This window comes from Xyrauchen texanus, chromosome 18, assembly GCF_025860055.1.
Source record: "Xyrauchen texanus isolate HMW12.3.18 chromosome 18, RBS_HiC_50CHRs, whole genome shotgun sequence".
In the NCBI taxonomy this organism is placed as follows: Eukaryota; Metazoa; Chordata; class Actinopteri; order Cypriniformes; family Catostomidae; genus Xyrauchen; species Xyrauchen texanus.
Window position 1 is genome coordinate 27084341 of NC_068293.1, and position 12794 is coordinate 27097134.

Sequence of the window (12794 nt, forward strand, 5' to 3'; positions counted from 1 at the left end):
TCACTGTTTGTTTACACATCTGTACTTGAGCAAAAAAAGGGGAGGGAATACAGAAAGAAGAAATGTTCCAAACCTGCATGGTTGAAGTCATAGATGTATCTGGGGCAGGGTGTCTTGGTCAGAGTTCCAGGGAAGCTTTTCGGCCAACATATCAAACCATCCCACTCTGGTGGGCACACACCACCTGAGATTCAAAAAGTGCAGTGGTGTCAGTTCACCCAAAGTCAAGATATGGCAAGTCCTCATTTATGTTGACAAGCCGGTTCTCGCCTCCTCCTTGCCCATCCTTTAACAGTGTTACATTGGCCTTCCTCGCGTGCCTCATCAGGCCGATTGGGGACCGGGCGCGTGATATCCCGCCCCCCTCCGCGCCACAATAGTATAGCACAATAAATATAAAATAACCCAATAGAATTCTGCCATGTGTCTTCACTATATTCTAAGTTTAATCAGTTATTTTTTTCTTATTTCTCACAGTGGATAAAAGCACATACATTAATACATGCAAAGGTAAATCTGCATGGCATATCATACATACATGGTCTTTGTGTTGTGTGTATAATTCCAACTCTTATTGTCTACCATGTGTACCTCCTAGGTTAACCCACACTGCCTTTCATGAAGGGGCAACAAGTGTGCCTTATAATTGTGAAATGTGTGGGTGTGTTGAAATGACACATGATTAACTAGCTACTCTTATTTTTGTTCTAAAACAATAGGGAAATTTGAAATTCTGCTAATTCTGCAATTAAAAAACTTTTCTTCGCATTGAACGGACAACCAAACTGTGTCGACCTCAGTTGACATCCTTGTTTCAAAGAGAACAGCATACCAGCTAATCACTCAAACGCATTCAAGATAATAAATATTTAGGGTGACATAATGGGGGGGGGTAATCCCGTTTAATTTTCTTTAGAATATTAAGTTATGATCTCTGTAGAAATGCAAAAGATGCTAAAGAAAAAGGCTGTAAATCATTAATTTCACAGTTCACCTGTAGGCACTCAGTAATTAGCAGTGGTTTTAACAGAGTGAGTTCAGTCACCAAACCCACAGATTTATGCCAACATCAGCCCCCAGAAGCAATTAAGCATTCAAATATGTAAGCATTACAGCATCCTTTCAAACTGGTCATGTGGAATGATTCATATGTAGGATCTGATTCAGGGGTGGACTGAGAAGAGTAATCGGCCCGGGATTTTACATAGAATGTACTTTTCTGCATATCACTGCCCCATTTGGCATATCGTGGTGCCATTTTGTGGCCCGTTCTGCATAACACGGTGGCTCATTTCAGATTAGTCCCGGTTCTCCCGATGGCCAGTACACCCCTGATCGGCCCCAAAATGCATCAGCCCACTGGGAAAATGCCCGGTATGCCAGATTACCAATCCAGCTCTGATCTGAGTAACCAGGCATAAGGAATTCAGACTGGTGCCAAGGAGTCTGAGCTGACTTGTATCTGGCCAATGTAACTGTCACCAAACAAAGGAAACACAAAGGATAGCACAAAGCTGTCATTAGACTCCCTCTATTTCCTATGGTAAGACCAGAAAAACCTAACGTTAATGGTCAACACATGATTGATATAGCCATCTTGGCTATCTCAGCAAGGAGACCCTCACCCCAAAAGGGCAGAGGTTATGGTCAGTATAATCCTCACATGCTAAACTCTTCCAAGACTGAGAGGTTGAACAGACTCTCACTGGATCTGAATTTTTGAATACTCTCTTTAGCTGGACCAAAACTAGTGTTTTTCTATCATCTTTTTTTTTTTTTTACAACCATCAGCAATACATACACAGCACCACACCCCATCAAACAGCTGTCGCCATTTTGCAACTATTCTGTCTTGTAGCGTCTGGAGGAATCAATGAAGGATAATCATTAACTCAGCAGGTCCATGAAAACAAGAACTTACTGTTCCAACTCCCCTAATTACTGCAATAGCGCCGACTAGTCTCCACGAGCACAATAAATGTATTGACAAAGAGACAAGGAACTATTAACAGGAAATCCTCGTGACTGCTAACCCCTCCCCCCTTTCCCATATGACTCGCCTCACACCGCGTGCTTTACCATGTGAGATCTTGAACGTAAAAATGTGGGTGTGTGTGTTTTTCAGTTTTAAACTTAGAAATGTATGTCTAATGAAATATGTTTTAATCCCTGTGTGTTTATTTGTCTGATGATAGATCAAAACTAGTTGAAATTAGTTTAGTAGTGTAGTAAAACCTGTTATAGTTAATAAGGTGATCTTATATTTAATAACCTAACAGTGTATATCCACGTCTAAGTGAACCAAGTACATCTTTCTTGGTATCAAATTAAACCTTACGATTTGTCCTAGCCGAAAATAAATATAAGGTCACCTTAGAATGGTATTTCGGCTATGTTTACCATCTTTTGAGTCATTCAGCCCAAAATCTCTTACCGTCATAAACACAGTCATAAACATGTAAATGAGCCTGACGGGACAAAGGAATCATTCTCCTGCCCAAAGGAAGGAGAATTTTACGACCCCCAAAGGAAGGCTCAGTCAGGGCTGATTCTCACCAAATTCGTACTGAGAAGGAGAAATGACCCCTTTTAATCCTATATATATATATAATCCATGTGATAAAAATATTGACATGTATCTTATGTTCCATCTCATAATTTTCCTAAATGTTGTTTGGTCTATGTTTCTTGCAAACTGTAATGGGTTAATGTTTCAGACTTTGCATACCATGGTTACCCGAAATCATATGTGTGGCATATTTGGTCTCTATAACTTGGTACTACTCATTTGCACATGCAATGGTACTACTCATTTGCACATGCAATGAGAAATGTGAGAACAAAAGAGCAATAAACCAAATTCCCGCCTGGAACCCAAACCCTTCTCATTGGTCGAGCCAATGAGAGGTGGGACACGTTTTCTAAGGGCATAAATTGCACCAACAACGGACCTCTTTATCTCTCTTACTTCCCTCATCTCCTTACTCTTAGTCCTCTTATCTCTTCTTGCTCTCTTAGCCCCTCTTGCTTTCTGGTTCTCTGAGCCTTGTGCTCTCTTACTCTCTTGGGCCTTCCTGAGAAGTCCTAATGAAGATGATGCTGAACTAGAAGGCCCCCAAGGACTCCCAAGCGTGCGCCAGGCTACGGCCTTGTCTTTCCATTCACCAAGATCCTCTGACTCTCACTGGTTCTCTCTCATCAAGACAACATCATCAAAGATCAACTGGAGCCTCAACAAATTGCATCAGGACAGTTTAATTCAAATGGGACATGCAAGTATCAAACTTAGTCTCATTATTTGATACATTAAGTATCCTTACCCCTTTCTAAAAAGGGCGTGTCAGAACTAATATGATAGTTTGCTCAGGCTGTTGATCTGCTGAACTTCAAACAATGCTATAACTTCTTGCCTTCCTGTATTCTGCTTCAGCCCTCTTTCCCTTGGTAAACTGTATGCATGTATGTATCTGTATGTTAGAGTAGTTTAAATGTTTAGTTTAGTTAATAAAGTCTTGTTCATGTCACACGTAAAGTTGTCTGTGTCTCAAGCTCATATCTAAAGTCACTAATCATAGATTTTGACTACTTGCTCTTAATACTTAGTAAGAAAGACATTTCCCATGCCCCGAAATGTACCTTTCTATTAATTAATTAATTAATAACCAAAATTGAGTGTTCACAGGATGAACCGAGTATTTGGTTGTAATGTTAATGTAGCTACATCAAGTTAACCCGATTAACTGATCCAAATATTCATAATCGATTATAACAAGTTATGATTGATTATTAATATTTCATAGAGCTGATTCGCTACAGTCTCTACATTCTCTCCTCTGACTGACACTGAGATCTCTAAACTCCTCCTCTTCAACCACCCTACCACCTGTTCAGTTGCTCATTCCTTCTCACCTTCTCCTGGCCTTCTCCCCGTCCATCCTGCCCGCAATGATCTTGCGGTCTCAAAGAATGCAAGATCATGTAGATTTACACTCTACAACATCAGGAAGATAAGACCCTTCCTATCTGAACATTTCACACAACTGGTTGTTCAGTCACTTGTCATAACTAGACTGGACTCCCGAATCCCTCTCATTGCAGGCCTCCCTGCAAGTGCAATTAGACCTCTGCAAATGATCCAGAATTAAGCAGCACATCTGGTCTTTAATGAACTAAAGAGAGCACGTTACACCACTCCTTGTCTCTCTCCACGGGCTACCAGTTGATGCACGTATCAAATTCAAGGCTCTGATGCTGGCATATAGAACAGTCACTGGGTCTGCTCCAGCATACCTAAAATAATTTCTGCAGAAATACACGCACACCAGAAGCTTGCGGTCGACTAAGGAATGTTGCCTTGTCATACCAACACAAAGAGGCACCAAAACACTTTCCCGGACTTTCAAAACACTTTCCCCAACTCCATCTGTGAAGCTGACTCACTCTCTGTCTTCAAAAAATGACTTAAAACACATATTTTCCATGAGCATTTAACCAGTCACTAAAAAAGGTGCTTGTTGCACTTTAATCTGTTTTGAATACTATTCTGCTGCTAGTGAAACTTTGTAGTATGGCACTTTTCGTATCACTGTCTCCTTAAGATGATTCGCTTATGTTTTCCTCTTTTGTAAGTCGCTTTGGATAAAAGTGTCTGTCAAATGAATAACTGTTAATGTAAATGTAAATCAAAGGTTGGATGGCCAGAAATGTCCTTCTACTCAATTCTGACAAAACAGAGGTACTAATGATTGGACCTCTAAAAACCCCTAAAAATAATCCACTAAAATATAATTTGACTCTTATTGGATGTACTGTTATGTCGTCTTCTTCTTCTGCATTATGTGTTATATTTTATACCTTTAAAAATCCAATTTCCAATGTTTGTAGAACAGCATTCTTCCACCTGAGAAATATTGCTAAATTACGACACATACTCTCTGTTGCTGACGCTGAAAAATGAATTCATGGCCTCGAGACTAGATTATTGTCATGCATTACTGGGAGGATGTCCAGCAAGTTCAATAAATATACTTAAATTGGTTGAAAATGCAGCTGCCAGAGTGCTGACTAAAATTAAGGAATATGATCATATTAGCCAAATTGTATCGTCGTTACACTGGCTACCTGTTAAATTTGTATTAATTATAAAATTCTGTCAACTACATGCAAAGATTTGAATGGTCTAGCTCCACAGTACTTAAGTTAAGGGCTGTTAATCAGAACCCCACGGCCCCACGGCCACCACCATTGTGCCCTTGAGCAAGGCACTTAACTCCAGGTTGTTCTGGGGGGATTGTCCCTGTAATAAATGCAATGTAATTCACTTTGAATAAAAGCATCTGCCAAATGCATAAATGTAAATGTAAATGTTCTCATCCTGTCTTGATCAATGACAGAATACAGGTGCCAGGCACAACAGTGACTGACACGGCACCGGCTTATAGACAGAAAACTCAGCCACATCCTAACTCACAAGTTGACAGAAACTCAGTCATACAAAAGCTCATGAGTCTTATAAGACATCAAGAACTGTGTGAAAGAATTCCATGAACTGTGGCTTCATCAGCAACCACAGTCACCTAGAGGATCCAGATTAGCCAAGACAAACAGTGGTAAGACCAGAAAAATCTCATGTTAATGGTCGTTACATGACTGATACAGCCATCTTGGCCATCTCAGCAAGGAGACCCTCATCCCTAAAGGGCAGAGGTGATAGTCAGTATAATAATCACATGCTAATCTCATACAGAGAGATTGAACAGATTTTCACTGGATCTGAATTTTTGATCTGAACTGTATTTAGCCAGACCAAAAGTCAGAAAATGAACTTTTCTTGAGTTTTTACAATGCAAATACATATATTATGAACTATAACACTATGAAAAGACTCCATTATATCATCATTCTACATTTCTGAACACACATAGCATGATTTTAATATGCTAAGCTGCATCTCCTGATGCCTAACTGTAGTTAGAATCATCGAATGCATTATTCTGACCTTGTGCATACATGATGATGAATTATGCGATGTATAATAATGTATATTTAAATGTTAATGTGTACTGACGTAACCATAAAGAGATAAAGTATGTATGTCATGTTTGTATGTATGTTATAAATTATGTCGTGTTTCATATGTAAATGCTTGCCTATTTATGTAGAGAATGTTGATGTTAACAGATGTCATGTCAATGACACCGATTTCATTATATCAAAGTCAGGATAAAAGTATTTTCACTTCCAAGCAGGAAAACTGACAAACCTTAAGACAAAGACTCATTAAACAATTTCAGATGAAGGGATACAGAAATGATCACGTGGTATCTGAAAATCTGCCTCTGAATGGCTTAGAGGCTCTTTGTGGTGTGACAAGACAGGAAAGGTAAAAAAAGACAAGCCAAACCCCTCCTTGGAAAGAGTTCTCTTCTCTGTGCTATGACTTATACAGGTTACCGAGAATCGCTAGTCTCCCTTGCGGGAGGACTCACTTCAAAGCCCCGCCTGATCATTCCAGCACCAAACAACCAGGCATCCATGATCTTAAAAGAGGTCCAATACATTGATTGATCAACCATATCTTTCTACTGACATCGAGGTATACTAAATGAAGTATCGATGGTCCAGGGCATGGCCTACAGACAGCATAATGTTACATTTTCTCTGTTAAAAACTATTTTATTCACCTTCTGTTACAGCTCACTCACCAACATGTTTATGTTTGTCTATGTGTGTTAATTTAGTTTATGTTGTAGATTAGAAATAAATTCCTGTTTGTATTCAAAGAGAACGTGACTGTGGTATATTCTGATAAATAATCTTGTTAATTGATTCTTAAAGATTTGCACTCCATGCTCAAACAACATTTCAACATATTTGTGATATTATTTTCAATGGCCATGAGAATAGTATAACTCTAAAGAGTTAAAAGATACGTCATATCAAATCAGCAAGTGATCAGACCTACACCTTAATTCTTTCAATATTCCCCAAATGAATCATAATTCCCTTCGTGAACTAAAATTCCTCACATAAATTGTAAGCAGATACAACAAGCCTGTTGTATTAAATATTTAATTAGATAGATTTCTAATCTGATCGTTTGTCATTTATCCTTCATATAATGGTGGTCACACTCAGCCATGATTCCTAAACTAATTTGCATATACATTCTTACATATTATTGGTGATGAATGCTGGTAGTTGTAAATATACCCTGCTACAAAGTGGCTAATTCTCTAATTACCTACACATAGAAAGTCACATTTTTAACCCTTAGTATTAAAATGTATTAAATTCAGCTCTAACTGCTGAACATAGAGACTCCATTCAAACTTTGTTTTGTAGGCTTAGGTGTTCTTTCAACAGTAGTTGTGTTTCCATTTTGGCTTTTGTAAACTTTATATTTTAATTATAAAAAAAGGAATAGTTAAAGTCACTCCATACCCCTATCTGTTATTATATCTGTGCCATATTCGAATCTGGACATGAACATGGCTAGATGTGATCTTCAGTTGAGAAGAAAATTATTAATGAAAGACGATTTAAATATCAGTCTGTTCCTTGCACAAATGCATCGTATAGCATCAGAAGACTTGTAATGTAGTGCATAGTTTAGGGGTGTGATTCACATATAAAAATTTGGATGCATTATACGAAAAAAGCATTGATTAAAGGATCAATCTTCGGATTTTAAGAAAAGACCAGATCTTTAAAATGAAGGTTGTGATTAATCTGAAAATCTAATTTTTGCCAAGCAATAATTAACATAAATAAAGGTGGTGTTGATGATATCAGCTGAAAAAGAAAGTTCTTACAGATGCGGCACAAAGTATTTATTTTTCAATTGGATTAACATGCACTGAACATAACATGATTGATGCACAATAAAGCCAAGAATATATATTTAAAAAATAAGTAAATAAATAATCAGGTAAATTTTGATTTCATGTTAACTTTAGTACTTAGCCCATCAACTTCTACTATGATGAATTCTGTTTTAGGGACCAGCAATACACATGCACATAAGACATGCAAGAATAGTGGCATTATGCTTTGTGTAGCATGTAAAACAAAACATGTTGTTTATATATCATGGTTCATCATTCATGCAACACTGCTCACATGTATTTTGTATACTATTTCCTTTTCACAGAACATAAATATTTGTATCTCTCTGAATTAGGCATAATCTTTTAAACCATGCCATTAAGATAAAATTGAGTAGGGAGTGAGCCAAATTAATATTTTTGAGTTGCCTGGTCTAGAGCCCGAAGCCATTTGTTTTGAGAATAATGGCTCGCTGATGAAGTTATTGGCTGGCTAGCCGGCTCAGCCAAAACCTAAATGGCTGCTGCAGCCGCCAAACTTTTCATAGCTGCAAATGGCTGAAGCTGCCACTTCATGTCTACAGATGTCTATGTTATACTGATTTACTAGATCTCAATATTTCCAAGCAATGCATGGCTTACACTATATTTCTACAAAATGCAATACAATGTAATAAAGAAAACACCAGATTTTACTTTCACAACGTATGTACATATTTATTTTGTAGTCTGTATGCTACTAAACATTTTCAAATAGCCTACAATGTGTTGTGTTTAGGCTAAATGTATGTAGGCTAAGTTGTATACAATAACTTGGCATTATCATGGATGAAGCTTATCATATTACACCTTGAAGGAGCAAGTGATGATCGTTTGACATTGAGCAGTATTATTATTGAATTTATGAGAAATCTACAGACGCAAACAGACGAAGTGTAGTAAAATAAAGACCTAAATGTGTATTTCGGACTTTTTTTCACCACAAGTCTGAAAGAAGACATGTTATTGAAGACAAATATCCAAAAATCTCAAAATTGACCAGTAAAAAAAAAAAACGATGTTTTTGCCTGCCGTGTCTCGCCTTAATATAAACACACACTGTTATCAGTATTATTTTGGACAAAGTTTTGCACATTTCACTTCAATGTACACTGAAGCATGCGTCGTGAATTAGCAATGTGGAAACGGTGGTTTGTTACTGCAGTAATATCACATTCAGTGCTATAAATCTCTCCATTCCAGAATATTTGGTTCATAACATCAATCTTTGATTCAGGTGTTTGTGCAACCGTGCCCTGAAGATTTAACAAAAGTCTGGGTAGGCCTAAGTTAAAAAAAAAAGTAAGTAGGAATTAGGAAAGTATGTGAGAAGTGAGATCAAAATTACCTTGCTTGCTTCTTTCCGCCATTTCACCTCAGTGCGAGAAAAACATGCATCGCTTCTTCTGTACGGAAAACGAGCAATTTTAATTGGTTGTCAATTCACTGTGAGTGTGTGTATCGTAGCAACGAGCACAAGACTGTGCTGTTATGAATCCAGTGGGAAAACAGATCTTGTGTATTGTTTATATATTTTGTGTGTGTATGTCTCTATGTGATAGAATTATTATTTGATGCAAATTTCTAGCCGGCTCAGCCAAACATTATCAGATGGCGGCTCAATTTGGCTTACAAAATTATTGGCTGGCGGCGGCTGAAATTCTAAATGGCGCAAATGGCGGCACCTGGCGGCGGCTTCGGGGTCTAGCCTGGTCACTACAGATAAAATTGCCAGGAAGGGTATTTTACTGTCATCATGAGTCATCTGCTACTGAGCTTTTTCCCAGGTGGACATGTTTTGCCTTATTATCTCTGACAAGTCTGTTAAGCAGCAAAACTAATCAACAAACTGCAAAGAGTGTTGTGCCTAACAAAGGTCTTGAAGTCTCATCAGCTGTCTGTTTCAGTTTATTTCAGTTATCACTGCAAGCCTCATTTGTATAAGTGAGCTGACTCATTAAAGCGTTGTGAAAAACATGTTTTGACAGAGGTGGTAATGTCCGACATATTAACATGTCACATTCTTGGTGAATACAGTATGTTACTATTTCCAGATGAACAACGTGTACAGGTGGTGTACAAAAACATGGTTTAAGTGGTGAAGAGGCGAAATAACAAAGCCACTTAATTTTAAGCTATAAAAGAGAAATGTTCAGTGGTAAAGGTGCCTACCTGCAGGGTCATCCATGGAGACCTTTTGTAGACACTGCATCTTTGCATCCAGCAGCATCTGTACTTGTTCTTCAGCTGTAACCTCTCCATCTTCACCTGCCTATCAAAAAACAAAATAAACCCATCTCTCATCAGCTCATTTAATTTCGCCATCAACTTGGGTCCTTTCTTCAACATCTTCTGAAGCTTTGTGGGAGAAACAGAATTCAATTTATATAAATCATTCACCCCCCAAAAAATTCTCTATCATTTACTCACCCTGATGTTGTTCCAAACGTGTATGAATTTCTTCAGTCTAACACAAATTAAGACATTTTGAGGAAAATCGAATAACTTATGTCTTTTAACAAAGTAATTATTTATTAAAAATATCAACCTGCATTGAATCTCTCAAATCCCTTTCTCATTTTAAATCGTGACACACCAGATTTGACATCAATGAAAACAAATACCATTGGTTCTCGTGTGTCTCATAATGTGATGTGCCAAATTTGACACAAATAAGCACACAAATGCATACAATTGAAAATGTTGTCTGTTCCATTCACAAAGCTATAAGATAGCATCAAAAGACGGAACATAAAGCATTAGTCGGACAAGGATTACTTTTATGGTATGTTTATGGTTTTTGGTCCTCCACCATTGACTTTGGAAATGTAAAATTGAAACATGGAAAATTGTAGCTTGGGATTCGGCAAAACTTCTTTTGGGTTCCACAAAAGAAATAAGTTCATACGAGTTTGGGTGAGTAAATGTGAGAATTGTAATTTTTTTTGGTGAGTTAACCTTTTTATTATAGTAGCCTATAAAGTATGTGAAATCTGTTTGTCAGCCTAATTATCCAGACACAAAAAGTGGAGTGAACCCAAACGCTGGATAGCTTTAATGTTTACAAGATCTTACAGAGGATGACAAAACTAAATGAACACAGGAAGGGGTAAATTCAGAGAACATAGATCAGTTATAGTCTAGGGTAACAATTAGGACACTAGACAATGACTACAAGGAGTGGATGGAATATATAGCACAAGCAGCGATAGATTAATTGAAGACAGGGTATGATACAGGGAAACCGGGAAGGTGCATACTGAGAAATGTAGGGCTGGGCCAAAATCTCAACATAAAAGTCTCTGGATGGGGGGCGTGGCTGCTGGGGAAGCAAGGACTTGAGACTCAGTAGGAGGAGCCAGAGGTAGAGCACGCAGAGCAGGGATTTGAGTTTCAGAAGGCGTAGCCGGAGGTGGAGCATGCTGAGCCGCTGAAGGATAAGGAGTGGGAGGAGTCACAGGAGTCTTAATTGGAGTGGGAGGAGTCAGAGGAGGATCTGGGTATTGAGTCTCTGGAGGCGGAGCCGCATGGTGTGGAGCAGTAGGCAGCTCAGGAGAGAGTGCTGCAGGAGATGGAGTGGGTGGGTTTTTTTAGTCCTACACATTAACGTTAATGACACTTATACTATTTCAGCTCTGTATTTCTGAAAGCAAAAAGCTCATCTTAATCAAATATGACTGAAGGAGCTGGTCTTCAAACAGGTTTCCTTTGCTTTTGATGCATTAATTGTACAGTATTTATTATGCTCCAGTTATTTTCCATTCCATTACAGCAGGCTCAGTAAAGTGAGTGTCCAGGGGAATGACCTCTGTGGCTGTGAGCATGGGCTGTGACTTGGGAGTAGGAGCCCTTCTTCTCCTTCTCCTCTGGATGGCAGTGAGCACTGCTGTGGGAGGCTCAAAAGATGGAGCCGTGGGATGCTTTGAAGGTGGAGCTGTGGAAGGCTCAATGAAGGACATCTCCAGGACCAATGAGGCTGGGAAGAAAGTGGTCTCCGTTGAAGGGAGCTCAGAGATCATTGGAACCAGATCTGATAGATATTACCGGAACCAATTCAGAGCTGTACTTTGAATACCAACACAATGCTCAAGGCATAAAATAAGGATATTATAGTCAACCAGTTCAAATGCTGAGCTGAGATCTAAGGGTACCAGGGCCATGACATTCCCAGAGTCTGTAATCATTAGAATGTCATTGAGTACTTTTAGTAGAGCATATTCTGTACCATGCAAAGTCTTGAAACCTGACTGGAGAAGTTCATAGTTCATATTTAAAAATTAATGCAACTGGGTTAAATCTGCCTTCTCCATAATCTTCACAATAAAAGACAAGTTAGAGATAGGCCTAAAATTGGTACAGATAGAAGGATCCAAAGTGTTGTTTTTTTTAGGAGAGGTATCACTGTTGCAAGTTTAAGGCAAGTCGGGACAGTCTCAGTGCAGCGAGTAAATCTGGACCAATAGTGTCAAATATTTGTGTGAAAAAATGTGGTGGTATGACATCATTTGGAGATAAGGTAGGCTTTAGATGTTCAGTGATCTCTCTGCATAATTGGAGAGAAACAGGCTCTAATTCACTCCAAACAGCTGAACAAGATGGGAGTCTCAACCAGGTCATGAACATCTGGCAGCAGCTGAGATCGAATACTGGTAACCTTTTCGGTAAAAAAATTAAGAAAGTTTTCACATAGATCCACTGATGTTTCAGGAAAAATAGTTATGTTTGGATTTAAAACTGCGTTGATGGTGGAGAAAAGAGTTCTGGGTCTATGGGATTTTTTTAGTTATAATCTCAGATAGGTGTAGCAGATTTGTTCCTTTTTCCATTTACGTTCTGCTGGCAGATCTGTAATCTGTGAGAAGATCTGTGAAAACTGATCGCGTAGTGTCATTAAACCAGGGCTCTGAATTCGGTTTCCGGTGAGGTGCC

General features: G+C 38.5%; 1 protein-coding gene across 1 annotated transcript in view; it reads right to left on the reverse strand.

Moving 5' to 3' along the window:
* Positions 1–12794, reverse strand: part of pth2ra (parathyroid hormone 2 receptor a) — a 116279-nt gene that overhangs the window by 71829 nt on the left and 31656 nt on the right. The window contains exons 2-3 of the mRNA XM_052148840.1: positions 10038–10137; positions 74–184 (exon numbers count right to left, since the gene is read on the reverse strand). Coding sequence (XP_052004800.1) covers positions 74–184; positions 10038–10137 — 211 coding nt within the window. The remainder of the gene's footprint in view (positions 1–73; positions 185–10037; positions 10138–12794) is intronic.